This window comes from Gracilinanus agilis, chromosome 5, assembly GCF_016433145.1.
Source record: "Gracilinanus agilis isolate LMUSP501 chromosome 5, AgileGrace, whole genome shotgun sequence".
Taxonomy (NCBI): domain Eukaryota; kingdom Metazoa; phylum Chordata; class Mammalia; order Didelphimorphia; family Didelphidae; genus Gracilinanus; species Gracilinanus agilis.
This window is the reverse complement of record NC_058134.1, coordinates 59,557,927-59,570,500: the sequence shown is the minus strand read 5'-3', so window position 1 is coordinate 59,570,500 and position 12,574 is coordinate 59,557,927. Positions and strand designations below refer to the sequence as shown.

Here is a 12,574-nt window from a genome sequence, read left to right as displayed (position 1 = left end):
ATATATATATATATATATATATATATATCTGTCAAAGGATGCCTCCTCTAATGGGGGAGGGAAAGGAAGAAATTAATTGGGTATTTTAATGTAACAAATAAAAAGAAATAAAGAAATTTAAAGAAAAACAATTAAAGCACTGAGGAAAAAAATGAACAAAATTTTACACAAACAGAAAGTTGATTGATATTGACTGGCCAAGTAGTTCTTGAGAAGAGCCAGGTGAGAATGAATCCAGGGTATAAAGAAAATGCAAACCTTCACCAAGGTCCAGTAGCTATTTAGCAGGCAAAGTCATATAAGCATCCAGTTATATTCATCCAAATTAACTCCTTAATTAGATTAGTTAACCAAACAAGGCTTCAAGCATCAACAAATATATTTACTTTAGGGCATCAGGTCCCTTCATTTTCAGTCAGCTCACCAATTGCACACATCTGCATCTCTTGGATCCTTTCCTCTTTGAATAGCTCAAAAGTTCCCAGGGTTACATCCTTTCCCTCAGGACTCTTGCCTGCCATGACCTTCCAGTTCCCTTCCCCCTTTACTAGAAGAAATATTTTCATCAACTCCTTTGTTTATAAAATTGTTTGAAAATTGAAAGAAAATGTTTCTTTATTTTTATTTTTTTTAAAGATCCGGTTAAAAGCCTACTTAATTTAACTAAATGTCATTCAAAATTCTGTCTCATTAGACAACATTCATTTAATGCTGAAATCATCAATTCTTCTGCTGTATTTTGGTAAAAAGTCATCTCTATCTACTGATAGTCAAAAGCTCACACTGGCTTAATATAGTTAATAATGCCAATCAGATGATATTTCCAGCCTAAGTTTTGATCTTCCTGGCTCATGAAGGAAGCCTTTGGTTTAGAACTTCACAGCAAAGAAAAAAGCTGCCTCTGAAAGGACTTTATATCTGAGGCATAAATCCAGAATTCCCAAAAGCAGTATTTAATCATTTTTACAGAACTGGTAAATGACTAGGAAAGCCTCCTTCTTAGATTTTACCCAAACAATATTATAATAACTGATTACAAAGTGAAAAGTTGAATCAACAAATGGGATGCTCTATCTACACAAAGTTAAATTGACTGTTGCATAAAATTAATTGATTTCACTCCCACCCCTGAAGTTAACCTATTGATTTTCCTTAAAATGGAGTCTATAGAAAGGAAAAATGAACATAGGCATTCACAAGTAGTTTTTCATTAATCCATCCATCCATCTATCTATCTGCTTATATCTACATAAATATAAATGCAGACTCAGATGTAGATCTTAAACCCATATATATTTAGTCAGAAAAGCTAAATAGCCTAAAATTATTTGATATAGCATTATATAAATAATAAAATAGCCAATTATTTCCCTAATGCTAAAACTTTAAAAGGAATAATATATATTTCTCTAGGAAAGCAGATATATGCATTTATAGACATCCATTTTCTTTTCCCCATTAAGTTTCATTTCTCATGAATTCTACCATGATGCATACATCTCCCATGATCCATACCACCCCTGTGCAACACCCTTACATGCAGGACTGAAACATGGTATCCAGGCCCTTTAGGGAGACTTGATTAGCAATTTTTACTAACTGTAATGCTTAAATTACCATAAAAATTCAAACTCCTTACTTTATTTCATACACTCAAATAATTACACTTTTGAGAAAAGAATTAGAGCATCAAAAAACAAGTCATACCAAAATTTAAGCCCCAAATAAAAACCACTCTAAAATTATAGCAATAGTCAGTCACATTGTGCTTACTGTCCTTCGTGCAATAACAATAGGATAGGAAAGAATGTGCTCTTACTGAGATCAGGCTGACATCCTTCACTGAATGATATATCATCAATTGCTAGAGCTTCTTCCTCTCCATCAGTTGAAAACCTTTGACCTTGAATAACAACCTGTGTACATCAAGAGAAGAAGGCAAAGAAATATCATTGTCTCAATGTCTTGAATAAAATGAGTTATCAATAAGAAGGTGTCACATGAATGAATGAAATACGGAATACATTTAGAAAAAGATGCTAGTGCATACCACATCAACTCTATAAGACTTTATGGAGGACCCATTGTGTGCTCAAACATGTGTTTTACCAATGATATGCTTAGATCTAGGCTAATATTCATCCTGAGGCCACACCTGTCTTTAGAGATGGCCAAAGTGGGATACAAGCATGGCAGAATAGACATGTCTGGCTGTCTTCACAAATAATACCAATCAATCTTTACCATATCTCCTTTGAGTAGATGCCTCACTCTAATCAAATGAATCGGTTTATCACTTTAAAACGACTCAGCTTCTAAGTAAAGTGTGTAGTTTAGCTACCTTACTAAGTTAAGTAGCATACTGGAATTAGGGAAACAAATTCATATCTGGTCTCAGATACCAACTGATTAAATCACTTAATCTCTACTTGCCTCACTTTGCTTATCTATAAAATAAGAATAATAAAAGTACCTACCTTACAAGGTTTGCTGTGATTCTCAAATGAAAAAAAATTACAAAAAGGCAAACCTTAAATTACCATATAAATACTAGCAATATGCTGTTGTTATTATCATTGATTTGTGTATACTGCCCTTCACCATACTACATAAGCCAGCTACATTCTGGGATTGACTCCATTCTACTTGATTCAATAAACATTAATTAAGCACATACTATGTATAAAATACTGTCCTAAAGATTTTTTATTAAAGGCCTTGATCCAAAAAACTTATATTCCGCTGTTGGAGCATGTAACCAGGCAAATGAATGCAAGAAAAGAGAGGAGAGGGAGCACTCTAACAAGTAGGAACCTGAATTACTTTGCAATGGAAATAGTTTCTGAGAAGCTAATGATTCTGAAGGAAAAGGTGAAAAGATAGTCCACTCTAGGCATAAAGGACAGTCTCTGTACAAACATGAAACCAGAAGATAAGATGCTAATTTCAGGGAAGAGGAGTTAAGCCAGTTTGATTAGAGCATAGTGTACATCATAATGTCAAATAACAGAAATGATGATCAGGAGGATTTCAGAAAAACCTGGAAAGACTTACATGAACTAATTCAAAATAAAGCAAGTAGAACCAGGAGAACATTGTACATAGTAACTGCAATGCTGATAATGAACAACTGTGAAAGATTTAGCTATTCTTGACAATCTTAAAAGACTCATGATGAAAAATCTCCTCTTCCAAAGAAAGAACTGATTGGAGTCTGAATGCAGATCAAAGCATACTATATTTCACATTCTTCATTTCGTTTTGTTTTGTTAGTGTTAGTGTTCAAGGTCTCTTCCACAAAATGACTAATGTGGCAAAATGTTTTACACGACTGCATATCTATATCTATATATCTGTAAAATCTATATCAAAAAATTCTGGAAGATGGAGACTTAGATGGAACAAATCTTAAAACCTCCACACCAAGATAGAAAACAATGGGCTTTGAGAAGAAAGAAGACCAAATCTAACAACAGGACAGAGCAAGGGGATCCTACTGCTGAACAGCTAAAGAGGTAACCATGAAAAAGGCTTGAACTCTTGAACTGTCAGGTCTGAGGGTATAGAAGGGGAATCCCAGGACCCCTCCCACACACACTGTGTGGAGTCTCCAGCGGCCCTTGAAATCTCTGGGCAGATGGGTGCACCAGCCTGTAGAGAGGGCCTTGCTGGTGCTGGACTCGGGGAGTTGAATGCAGGCACCCGGGACATGGCTGGAGGAGAAAGCCAGAGAAAGACAGCAAAAATGCTGGGAAGATAGCAGCTTAGATGGAGCCAAACCTCAGATCACCTGGCTTTACCACACTGAGATAGAGAACAATGGGCTTCAAGAGGAAAGAAAACCAACTCAAACAGCAGGACAGAGGAGGGGGACCCTATTGCTGGACAGCTCAGCAAAAACACTCCATCTTGTTCCCCCACTTCTTTTTTTTTCTCTCTAGGGTTTAGCCTCAGGGCACATTAAACTATACAGACTAATCCAGTCCAGGCTTAATCCCATCAATTGGACAGGGAACTCCAACACCCCTCCCCTATAGACTGCAGAGAATATAACTACAAACCTCCATTGCCAGCTGGGGGAAGATCTTTCATCAAAATTCATTAAATCCATGAATAAATTGGCAGATCAGAGAAGGAAAAAATATGAGTAAACAACAGAAAAAGAGAAAAGAAATTACAATTGACAGCTTCTTTCCAGGAAGTGAAAAGAGAGCAAATGAAATAGAAGAAGAGGAAGCTCCAATGAATTGGACACAGGCTTTGGAAGATCTCAAAATTAAATTAACTCAAGAACTTCAGGAACTCAAAAAGCAATCAATAGAGGCTGAAGACAATTTGAAAAAGGAAATACATGAACTAAAACAAGGAAATAATGTATTAAAAGCCAGAATTGACTAGCTTGAAAAGCAAAGAAGGCAAAAGATGATCTAAAATCTATATCAGATTGCTTACCAACTCAGGGACAGGGGCAAGGAAGAAGGAAGAGAAATAGAGAATTTAGAATTCAAAGATTTTAAAAGGTAATGTTTAAAATTGTCTATATGCATAATTAGGAGAAAATAAAATATTATTTAAAAATAATAATGTCAAATAATTTTGAAAACTTAGGTTGGGACCAGATTGTGCAAAACTTCAAATCACATGCTGAGAAGTCTGTATTAGGGTCAATAGGGAACCAGCAAAAGTTTTTGAACAGGGAAATAATATGCATGAAATTGTTTTGGCAGCTGTGTGGTTGATGATTAGGAAAGGAAGGAGAAGGGAATCAAAGAAACATATTTTGGAGGTTATTACTTTAGATAAGAGGTGATAAGCACTTGAACTATGGTTATGTTTTTGTGAGGTATATGTGAGATATTGTAGAAGTAGATATGGTAAGATATTCAGCTAAGGGGATATAATGAAGGGAGGGGAGGAGAGGAAGAGGGAAGAGTCAAAAAATACCTTGGTAACTAGAAAGATAGTGTAACTAGAGCAGGAAAGTTCAAAAGAAAAGGGGTGACTTTATATATCAAGTATATCTAGATATACTGAGTTGGAAGAGCTTATGAGAAACACTGAGAATAGTGTCCAAGAAATGCCTGGTGATGCTGGCTGGGCTGGGCTTCAGGAGAAAATATAAATTTGGGAGTTTTTAATATAGACATGATCATTTAAGCCACAGGAACTTCTTAGTCACCAACAGAGGGACTATAGAGAAATAACAGGAGAGAACTCCAAATAGATCCTGAAGAGAATTCTATGCTTAGGGGATGGAAGAAGATTTAGAACCCATAAGAAGTAAGCAGGAAGAAAACTGAAAGAACAGCACCATGGAAGCAAAGAGGATAATATCCAGGAGGAGGCAAGGTTGATAGTATGCCAACAACTCCTCCTTTTGATAGGACATGAAAAGGGGTTAAGCAAGGGGGTGATTAGGAATGTACCATACTCAGAGCCTAGCAAGGTTTCTATGATTATGATAAAAAGAAAGAGTACAAGAAGAAAAGTCCTTACATGATGTCCCATAGAAATGATGAATGGAAAACCATTTATTAAATACTTGGCAGGTTGTTGTCCTTCGTACTCTAAGAGAACTAAAATGATTTTTATGGGTGATATTTTTTGACTCGTGTGTAAACTGGATTTAAGTGAAGCAGTGTTACACAGTCATCCACCTAGCTCCCTCTTTCTCAGAGTCACTGAAGTCCTATGCCTAGACAAAAGACAAGATAACTGGTGATGGCTCAAGATATAGTAGTAGACTTTAGCTTCTTTGATGTCAAAACAAGCTCTAAGCACTCTATAGTCTCTGCTCCCACTGTCTTTGTGACTGTTGGAACACATTTTTCTTCTCTTCTTCCACCTGGGGAAGTCTTCGTATACCTGGGGTAGGCATCCCCCTAACTCACAGACAGACTGGGTTAGCTCTCCTCAAAGATAATACGGCTACTGCACATACTACAGGTTCTTGGAACCACAGGTGAGAGCCTAGTACCTCTGGCATGAGGGCTTGCTGAGCTCTTTCCAGAGTTGTTGACCTTCTTTGGTGTTTATCTGTCACCCAGTTCTTGCCTGTGACTTCAAGAAGCTACTAAACATTCACAATGTGATAGATACTGTGCTAAAATGCTAGGAATATGAATTCAAAAAGCAGAGCAGTCCTTACTACCATTTTTAGCATGTACATTCCAATAAGTAGAAACAATACATATGAGACAGGAGGTTAGAGAATGGTGGTTAGATGGTCACAAGGATGTCAGTGGGTATATCCTTTCCAAAAAAAATAGCATTATTGATTTAATTACAATGCCCACAATAAAGGCATTGTAAAGGAGGAAGAGAGGGGTTATGTAGGTGGTAGGTCAAATGGCAAGATGGCATGGGTGAAAAGCTGGAGGTGAAGTGAAACAGAGTCCTGTTTTGTCTGAAGGAAGCAATCTAGAGTGGACTAAGCAAATCTGCATTCAATCAAGAAAACTCAGATCCAAGGTAGCAGTTCAAAATATGACTAGATTAAATTTCCTAAGCCCTAGGGACAACAAATACTGGATTTGGAGACAAAGAACTTCAGTTTGAATCTCTGCTTTGCTCCTTATTATACAGTGTAATCTTGGGCAAGTCACTGAAACTTTAGGCCCTCTTCTTCTCTTTCACCATTTTGGCTCTATTGGTTATTTTGTGAGTTTGCAAATATATTTTCCTAGCTTAATTTCTCTCTTGAATTCCAGGTTAGCATTACTAAGCATCTGAAAGACATTTCTGCCTACATTTGCCATGAAGTCCTCAAATTATGTTTAAAATGGAACTCATTTATGTTTATTCCTTCCTTCCTCAACTGACCATTCTTTTTCAAAATTTCCCTGAATAGTTGTTCCTGACTTTTGAATATTCACCTGACTTCTGATCTTTCTTAGGGTTAATTTTAATTGCTGATATTTTAATATCCAGAATCTGCCTTGTTCTACACCTAACTCCTGACATAATTCTAACCTTGTCTTAGACCTCCTGTTTATGTCTTCAGACAAGACCAGTGTCTGCCCGTGACACCTTGGCAAAATCCATAAGTGTAGTATTTGATTGTTAAAGTGACTAAAACAGAGCAGCTATACTATGTCCCATTTATTTGACATGCAAAGACCAGGCAGAAGTCAATTAAAAAAATAAAGAACCCTGGCATGATTAAACTGACTCAAAAGGAAACTATGCAACCAAACTCCTGAAATGGTTGAAAATAATCCTTTGATGGGACAACTAGGTGCTGCAGTGGATAGAGCACTAAGTTTAGAATCAGGAAGACCCATCTTCCTGAGTTCAGACATTTACTAACTGTATGACTGAGCATTTAATCCTGTTATTCTTGTTTTCCTCATCTATAAAATGAACTGAAAAAAATGGCCAATCATTCCAATATCTTTGTCAAGAAAACCCCAAAAGGGGGTAGGAAGATGTGTATACCACTGAATAACAAAAATAACAACAAAAATGCTTTGATAATATTTGAGCATTTGCTACAGTGACATATGCAATGTAAATTGATGAATTACTAATGCTACAGTCACTCATGATGTAGTTAAGTCATGGTGGAATTCATGGTCCAGGCCAGGTTACCATGATGATGTAAAAAAAAATAGTCAGTATAGCTCACCCTAGTGATCTTAACAATCACCTAGCCAAAATATAGCTGGCTGCACATTAACAGGGATCTGTAGTCCATGCACAATCTGCCTTTTTCTGTTCTGCTAAATATATGGAAATTGACAGTTTATTTGGTATTTCCTCTAAAACCCACCAGTGGGCCATAGTGGCCAGTTTTGCAATTCAGCAATCTACTAGTTTATGCTTAGCCATCCAGAGTAAACCATTTCAAAATAAGCCAACTGTTTTCTGACATGCTTTTCAAAATCCAGTAGACTGAGAACTATACAGCAAATTACCCAGAACCTTACAAGTATATGCTTTACAAGAAAGTCTTTGTTCTGTTGACACTGGACAGAACAATTATATAACTAATAAAAAAGGAAATAACCATGGTGGAGAAGAACTGAAAAATGTGATTCTGGCAGAACTGTTTTTATAACAATTTTAACAAATAGGATTCAAGTCATTACATGAAATAGTGCTATTGGAGAAGATTGCAAAAAGCCTTCTCTCCAGATTAAATTTGTATGCTTCTTGAAGGATTGTCCAGGCCATTATGTTCTAGTTTTTACTGAACAAAGAGTAAATCTTTCTCAAAGAATTCAAACATTCTCTGGACTTTCAGGACCATCTATAATAATGATTTTAGAATCTTAGCTATCATCATTAAGAATAGGGAGTCTGGGGTGCAGAAGACAATGGAATTAAGGGAGATATATGGGAAGATGTTTCTTTTTTAATTTTCTTAATGTCATACCATCTCCTCATATTTAATATTTCTAAAAGAAAACTTTTGCATTTATCCTCTAAAACTGGATCTCCCTGTTGATTTCTCTATATTCTACCAAAATCATCATAATTCTGTCATCTGGGCACAAAACTTCAGATGCTTCTTTCCTCTTCACTCCTATGTCCAAGTGATCATTAATTTCTCTTAATGCTTTCTGCCTCTCAAATCCCTTCCTTTCTAACTCCCTTGTCACTAAAGGTACTTGAGACATCTCACACCTGGAATATCACAGAAATTGACTAGCTAGTCTCCCTGCAAAGTCATCCTGTATCCCATCGCCAGATTAAAATTCCCAAAACACTTCTCTTAGCATGTCATTCCACACACACACCCCAAGTCCTCAATAACTCCCTAGGAAAAGGGTAGGTAGGAAAATATTCAAAGGGCTTAGTTTGATATTCAAATTGACTTGATATTTAACATTTTGATTGTCTTATCTCCCCAGTTAAGTGATAAACTGTTAAAAGACAAGAATTGTGTCTTTTACCTTTTTCTATACATAATATCACTAACAGAGTACTACTGAAGGGTTATTGAAGGTACCCAATAATCTTTTTTTTTTAGTCCAACTGAAAGACAAGTTAGTAAAGAAGATAATCAAAGCTCTTTAGAACTGATGAGATTTTAAGAATACATTTAATCCAACTCCTTCATTTTATATTTGAGAAAACTGAGGCTCAGATAAGTTAACTTTCTTGTCCAAGATCCACCTCATGAAATCAGAAAATTAGTTGCAAGGAACTGATGGTAAGTAAAACAGGGTAAGATCAGTATATTGGGGAAATGACATGAATACAGAAGGTCTCAGGTGACATCTAAGGTGATCTATGCATGAATAAGATCATCATGATGTAAATAATATTTGTTTTTCCATCTTTGTGACAAATAAGGAAAATATCCAAGCTAGCGGAAGGAGTTTTTATTCTGATGCTATAACTCTTGCCTTGTTTTTTTCTAATTTCCCTATTGATCAATCATATTCTTCACAAATAAAATATTACAGAGAAACTTCTTACATTAAAAAGCATTTTTAAGAAATGCCAGGTGGATAATAGCAAATCAATACATTCTTTCAATATCTCTTTAAAATTCAGACATCAATTCTGCTTACTTTGCTTAACAGTCAAAATATTTCACCTATGAAATCATATTCAGCAATTTATCTAGTAAAAATATTAATTTTTACACCAAAGCAATGCATTCACTAAATAATCTATAACCCTGTCTCCAGGCAGGGTACACTTTGACTGTTGAGGTCAGTTTCTGCTCTGTGGCTCCCATAATTTATTTTTAGTTTCTTTAATTTTACTTCAGGACAAAAGTAAAATCAAGAGTTTATGGCTAAAACTTTATATATATATGCATATATAAGTATATATATGCATATATATATATACACATGTTTAAATATATATGTGTGTATATAGATGGAAGGGAGGAAAGGGAAAAGGAGGGATTGTAGGCATTTGTTAATACTCAAATGACATTAACTGACCCTTTGAAGAAGAGAGTTTAGGGACTTTGACTTTTGTTTTGATCAATGTCTGTAAACAAATGAAGTCCAGTCCCTAGGCTGTTCCCTAGATACCTAGCATATGGTATGTGATTCACACACATTCATTGTGCTAACTTAATGGGAAAGGCATTTCTTGATAATGATAATAAGCAATTTTGCTTCTCAATAAACAATTTCCCAAATGAAAGCCTCAAAAAGAGAGCCTTTTTTAATGTCATGGACTCCTTTTTCAGTCTAGTAAAACTTGTGGATCCCTCCTCAGAATGATGCCTTTAAATATAAGGTTTTTTTTTAAATACTTAGGATTACAAAAGGAACCAGTCACATTGAAATAGTGTCTCCAAAATATTTTTAAAAGAAGTTCATAAACTCCAAGAGAAGAATATCAACTCTAAAAAAAGACAACACTTTATTATTTGAGCATCATTTCTAAATAAGTCTAAGGACTGGACAAATCCCTGGTTACTTTCAAAAATTATTTAGTTGTCTTTTCTACATGTAGTCTTTTTTGATCTTCTTGCTCCTCCTACCACCAGCTGTTAGCCCTGCTACATAATTTAATTATTCTGTCTATATTTGTATATATAGATGCAGTACATGTGTCTTTCCTATTCATATGTAATGTAAGCTCCCTAAGGACAAGGACTGTTTCATTTTTCATTTTTTACATCCCCAATAATTAGTGCTTTGCCTGACATATAATAAGCACTTTTAATAGATGCTACATTGGAAAGATGGGGACAGATAGGCTTCTCAATGGATTGACAGCCTGCTAGACTTAGAGACAATAGGTCCAGGGTTCAAATCTGGCCTTGAACACTTCCTAGTTGTGTGTCCCTGAGGAAGTCATTTAACCTCCATTGAGACTTTACCGCTTGGAACCAATATACACTTTACCATCTTGGGACCGATATACAGTACTGATTCTAAGTTGGAAGATAAGGGTTAAAAAAAAAAGAAAGAGGAGAACTCTCGAAGCTGTGGTCCCAGTTTGGCACATTCATGCTGTTACCTGACCACTACCTGCACCATCCTTGGATACCCCAAGGGGAAGATGAGATCTCCCACTTATCCACTTCAACCTGCCAATGGATACCTAAACAACAGGACCAGAAACACCAGAGAAGATGGCAGAGATCCATCGGTCATTCCCTTCCCCAACCATAACCCTGTTGCCCCATTTGCCCAGTTCCTACCAGCTACTAGATGCCCATATGCCCCGCCATTGCTTCTTATGGTTTTTGCCATCTGACTCGATGCTTTCCTTTTATATTAAGTGTCATCTGGCCTTTCCATCTGCCATGAACTAAGACTTCTTTTAAGTGTTGTTTCCCTCAATTATAGTGAGTGCTTTGAGAACAGTGGCTGTATTGCTTTTCTATGCCTATCCCTGGTGCTTGGCACATAGTACATACTAAATGAAATGTATTTCCATTCCATTTCATATGATATTGTAGAAATGAAGGCACATGGAAAGAGAAAGAGCTGGCAGTTTTTTCTCATCTGTGATAATCCAGAGCCTTGAACTGGAACAGAAATCTCTCTTCTTAAGATTTCTAAAAACAAAAGGGGTTGAAACAATCTGAAGACCAGGTAGAGAAGATGTCAAGGAGGACTGAGTGCTCTGCAGGCTTAAAGATTAATGAGGTGGAAGGTAATATGTGGAAATAGTTGAATCAGTGCATTCCTGCAAGAAGACTCCCTCAAAAGCTTTTTAGGAACAATATCCTCTAACCTGGGCAAGCCTATGTTACCAGTCCAGCATAGCCCTGCAGCCGAGCAGTCAAACAAAGGAAGAAACATCTGCTCACTTGCCAAGAGACTAGAACTATGGCATACCTGCAGTCCAGAAGATTTGAGCAGCTAAAGAGGCCCTAGGGAGTGATATGGACTCCTGATTTTTAGGAACCCTTTAAGATAGAAGAACTATTTTTACATCAGCAATAAAGTATTGAGGGAGGCAGAGATTAATATACATGCATCTGCTTTCCCAAAGCTACCACAGCATTTTAAAGCCCTCCAGTGAACTGTCCCACTATCTCAGCTCCAGAGACTGACACTTGAAATGGCATATTTTGGAGTTCAGCCCAGGGAGATATTTTTAGCCACTATGCGCATTTAATTACTGTCTTGTCTTTGCATTTTGAAGCCACCCCTCATGCAGGAAGGGCTACCAAAGGGTAAAAAGAAAAAACTATAAAAGGTAGGGTTTTTATTTTATCCAGAGTGTCCCCCCAAATCCCAATGATATAGATATACTTATAGACCATGCCCCTCTGTGTGTGTGAGAGAGTGTGAGTGCTGTAAAAGAGGAGGAAGAAGGGGGAAAGGGAAAAAAGGAGAGAGTCAGGGAGAAAGGGAGAGAGACACAGAGAGAAAGAAAGACAGAAAGACAAAAAGAGACAGAGACACACAGAGAGAGAGAGAGAGAGAGAAAGAGAGAGAGAGAGAGAGAGAGAGAGAGAGAGAGAGAGAGAGAGAGAGAGAGGGAAAGGGGGACAGAAAAGGTAATCTAGGAGGGAAATACAATATTCTAATTGATCCCAAGTAAATTCTTAAGACTTGTGGAATTCAGAGAATATCTCATAGCTGCCTCAGCTCCTTTACCTAAGTTGTCAAGGGAGTCTTTATATCTCACTTTACACATT

General features: G+C 36.6%; 1 protein-coding gene across 1 annotated transcript in view; it reads right to left on the bottom strand.

The window, feature by feature from the left end:
* Positions 1–12,574, bottom strand: part of MALRD1 (MAM and LDL receptor class A domain containing 1) — an 892,965-nt gene that overhangs the window by 843,549 nt on the left and 36,842 nt on the right. The window contains 1 exon segment of the mRNA XM_044678926.1: positions 1,820–1,916. Coding sequence (XP_044534861.1) covers positions 1,820–1,916 — 97 coding nt within the window.